Below are 4,565 nucleotides of genomic sequence, written 5' to 3' on the forward strand. Positions count from 1 at the left end.
AGCGGAGACAGCCCCTCCCAGCTTCCTGCTCCGCCTCCAGAGCTCCACGGTGCTCCAGGGCAGCCAGGTGAGGCTGGACGTCAGAGTCTCAGGTATCCCCCTCCCCCAGGTGAGGTTCTTCAGGGAGGGGGCGGAGATCCAGAGCTCGCCAGACTTCAGGATCCTGACGGAGGGCGAGATGCACAGCCTGCTGATCGCTGAGGCCTTCCCCGAGGATTCTGGGAACTATTCTGCCACCGCCACCAACAGCAGCGGAAGAGCAACCTCCACCTGCGAGCTGCTGGTGCAAGGTGAGGGAGTCTTCCCAGCAACAGGACACAGACATGTAGAGAACTGTAGATCTATAGATCTACAACTGAAGCAGCAGCCTGGTGTTTTAATTTGATCTCTGAGCACCCATGACATCATTAGCCTAGCTTAGCATAAGGACGGGAAACAGGGGGAAAGGTTAGCCTAGCTTAGCATAAAGATGGGAAGCAGGGGGAAAGGTTAGCCTAGCTTAGCATAAGGACGGGAAACAGGGGAAAGGTTAGCCTAGCTTAGCATAAGGACGGGAAACAGGGGGAAAGGTTAGCCTAGCTTAGCATAAAGACACCACAGGGGGAAACTGTTAGCCTAGCTTAGCATAAGGACATGGAGTTTGGTCCAGTTTGGCTTTAAGGTGTGTGTTTGTGTGTGTTCAGGTGAAGAAGCCGTTCCAGCTAAGAAAACAAAGACAGTGATGTCGTCCCGTCAGACCCGAGTGGAGAAGGTATGGAACAATAAATAAATAAACAATAAACACGATGATTTTAATTCTTGTTTCTAATAACCCCCCTAACCCTTTGTCCTCAGAGGGTGGAGGCCAGCTTCCAGTCGTCCATGATGGCGATGCACGTGGAGGGGGGGGAGCTGACTCTGGCTCATAAGACCCCCCCCAGAGTTCCTCCCAAACCACCCTCAAAATCCCCAACACAGTCCTCTCTGGCCGTCAGGGTGGGGGGGGGCCGGCAACAATCCCCGTCCCCCGTCAGACACGTGAAGGCGCCAACACCAACACCATCCAGGTGGGGGAACACCTCATAACACCTACATTTACATGAATATGCATGTTAATTAACAACTAGTTGATGTGAATATGTGTACCTTACCGAGCTTTTAGTTATTCATCTCCAGAATAATTGAAATGGATTTGTGCCGCAGGTTGTGATGCATCCTATTTACTATACAACATTATCTCTGAGTGTAAGAGGAGTAACAGCTGATGCTCCTTTGGTTTGAGAGTCTGCATTACTCCGAATGTTACGTGCAACCACTTTAACCTTCAGCCCCATTTAAAGCCTCCTGGATCCCCTTGAGGACTTCTGCAACACCAACACTTATTGAATGTGTATTACCCTCTGGAGTCTAAGGGTTATTTCTCACATTTTAGATTTCCTTAAATTACTTTTTAAATGTATTTGTCATGACATGGCACCCCATGTGCTACATATCAAAATGTTCAGCACAGTCTCTGGTCCTGCTAGAAATGCATCTCACTCACCTTAGAGCACTGTGTGATGAGATAACTGACTCTAGATTTGGTTTACCAAACTCTTAGGTTCACAAGAGTAGTGAATTATTTACATGACACTGTATATACAGTATTTCAGAACATTTTTTGTTTTTCGACCAGTTTGTTTTACTGGACGATACGCCGGTCGAAGAACAAACCACTTTTATTAAATGGCCACTGAGTCTCTTTAATACATGAAGGGGTTTGAGAATCGGTTCCATGTTGTGTAACGGACAGTAAATGGATCTGGATCTGAATCTGATGTGTAACTGAGCTCTCTGTCGCCCCCTTCAGGCCGTCCATGTCTCCCATCAGCAGTCGCTCCCTGGCGGACGCCGGCGGAGACGTTCTGCCGCCCTGGAAGAGAAGCGAGGCCGGGTTCAGCGCCATGAGCGCCAGCATGAGCAGTATGACCGCCATGAGCAGCAGTATGACCGCCATGAGCAGCAGTATGACCGCCATGAGCAGCAGTATGAGCAGTATGAAGAGCGCCAGCAGCTCCATGCAGATCAGCGGCGGCCAATCCATGCAGATCAGCGGCGGCCAATCCATGCAGATCAGCGGGGGCCAATCCATGCAGGTCAGCGGGGGCCAATCCATGCAGATCAGCGGGGGCCAATCCATGCAGATCAGCGGGGGCCAATCCATGCAGATCAGCGGGGGTCAAGAGGTGAGCAGGGCGCCATCTGGGGGTCAATCAGGGGGGAGACATGTGGGAGGAATGGAGGAGGAATAGAAAATATATCTAAATCGGATCCAACATACATTTAACCTGCTGATGTTCTTTAATTAGAAACCTGATTGGGAAGCCCCTCCTCTCAGAGCCCAAACTTAACGACACATCTGACACACAATAAAAACACAATAAAAACACAATAAAATTCAGGATAATTTGAGAGGATGCAGCTCTGGTGTTATAATATAAGTCCATCAATCCAGTTAACAATCAGAGAATGCACAACTTGTTCATAACATTTTGTATTCCTCTAAATACTGAGACTCTGAACCATTCAGGACCCCCCCACCTGGAAACAGCAGTGTCTGCCTGTTCTGCTAACAGTGTATCAAATCAACCTGCAGTTCCCCTAACGTCCACCAGAGGCTGAGTCCTGCAGCTAGTGATGGAGACCCTTCACTTCCTTTCACTAAAACATCTGAATTAAAACTCTATTTATAGATATTTATTTAGAGATGTACAGATAGATAAAGAAAGGAAATAGGAATACTAAATAACGAAGGAAACAACATCAGGAAAAAAGATACTGCTTCATATCTAGCTTATTCAGTTTCAAAAGGTATTTGTGACTAAATACAAATATATTTAGACCCTTTCCTCCTCCTGTTGAGCTTCAGTTCAGATTTGTGATTAATTTTTTCCTTCATGTTTTTATGTTTAATGTCTGTTGTGAAAAACCCTGAGAATCCGTCTCTCTGTTAAACGTCACAGGGTTTATCCCAACGAGGAACAAAAACCCCTGGCGGGGGTCTCACTGGATAGACCCTCTGTCCAAACACCACGTGTTACATTCTGATTGTTTACGGTTCATTTCAATTTGAATATCACTATATATTTTCATTTAGACCCCAGTGTCAGCTGGACGTGTTAGCCGTATAAAATCACATTTTAAAGTCCTTTCATTTTAAATCAAAGCGTGAATCATCCTGCCGTCCCGTTGGTTCCATCTCATCCCTCTCATTTTATCATGGATATTTTTACCATCAGTTTTGTCTCAACGTCTTGGAAATGTAACGTCTTGATTTGGATTCAGCCTCAGTCTGTGGACATGGAGTCAGCCGAGGCCTCCAGTCTCTCCCCGGGTGGCGACCACCATCTCTCCGACATTAACTCATACGGAGAAGAAGAACAAGAAGAACAAGACCTTGGGGAAAGTTTGGATGAGCCAGACTCGATGTCGCCGGGCGAAGAAGAGTCCGGCAGAGCTCCTGAAAGTCGTGCTAACATGCTAACGGAGGACAATAGCAGAGAAGACAAGACGGAGGAGATGAGCTTTAGTCCGTCGTTCCTCTGCGAAGACCTGTCCTCCGTTTCCAAAGACGGAGAAGGATTTCATAACGTCTCGTCCGATCTGTCCGACGATCTTCCTTCTGTTAGCGCCGACTGTCAGCAGGTAGCTCCTTGTTAGGGCGGACACGTCTTTAAACACGTCTTCATCTTTAAACACGTCTTCTTTTTTCACGTTGGTTTCTTCACAGAAAGATGTCAGTGTTGTATTCGCTGCATGTCACACAGATGAGCATGTGATAATCTTAAATGTTGCTGTGAGTACATGTACACGCTAAATACCAGTATCCTCAGATTCACAGGAAGATGTAATCTGCTGACAGACACACATTACCAACAACAGTCAAACAATCCATTCATTTAAATTAAGTTGTTTGGAATCAAACCTTTTTATGAATCAGAGTTTTTTTCTGTCAGTTTCCAAAAAACAGGATATCGTTTTGATCCAGGTTTTGATAATCAGGAAATTATGTTTGATCTCAAAAACCAGACTCTCTGAGTGACTGCAGGACGTGTACATATACTCACTTTGTGATTCGTGGAGAGTTTCTGTGTCTATGACAGAGGCAGGAAGGTCGGGGGGGTCAAACACTTTCATCAAACTCGTGATTCCTGTTCCCTCCTTTAGTAAATCAGGTGCAGTTAAAGTTGAGACACATCTGGAAATCTGGAATGATTATTATACTAGGAGCATAGAAAGCAAAAGAGATGATTTTTACCTGACAGAATCAGGAGCTGATTAGCCTAGCTTAGCATAAAGCTCGCTAGTTTGGCTCTGTCTCCATTTGTAACGTTCAATCACAAACATCTCACGAAAGTAAACAGACAGGAAGGAAGTAAACAAACAGGAAGTAAACAAACAGACTGGAAGGAAGTTGACAAACTTGGTTTTCTTGGCATCTACCACCAGCTGCAGATCCAAGAATAAAATATATTCTTTGGCGGAGGGAACAAAGGTAAACTAATTGGGATCTAATTGGAAGCTAATTGGCACCTATGATAAGCCCC

At 45.8% G+C, this 4,565-nt stretch overlaps 1 protein-coding gene across 1 annotated transcript in view; it reads left to right on the plus strand.

Moving 5' to 3' along the window:
- Positions 1 to 6: 6 nt before the first annotated feature.
- The window catches only part of LOC104943075 (palladin-like), a gene marked incomplete at its 3' end in the record, with an annotated part of 7,774 nt that continues 3,215 nt past the window's right edge, over positions 7 to 4,565 (plus strand). The window contains exons 1-4 of the mRNA XM_010768398.1: positions 7 to 290; positions 684 to 751; positions 835 to 1,046; positions 1,829 to 2,204. Of these exons, the coding sequence (XP_010766700.1) occupies positions 179 to 290; positions 684 to 751; positions 835 to 1,046; positions 1,829 to 2,204 (768 nt within the window). The remainder of the gene's footprint in view (positions 291 to 683; positions 752 to 834; positions 1,047 to 1,828; positions 2,205 to 4,565) is intronic.

The sequence above is a fragment of the Notothenia coriiceps genome, unplaced genomic scaffold, assembly GCF_000735185.1.
Source record: "Notothenia coriiceps isolate Sejong01 unplaced genomic scaffold, NC01 NC01_scaffold00005654, whole genome shotgun sequence".
Taxonomy (NCBI): Eukaryota; Metazoa; Chordata; class Actinopteri; order Perciformes; family Nototheniidae; genus Notothenia; species Notothenia coriiceps.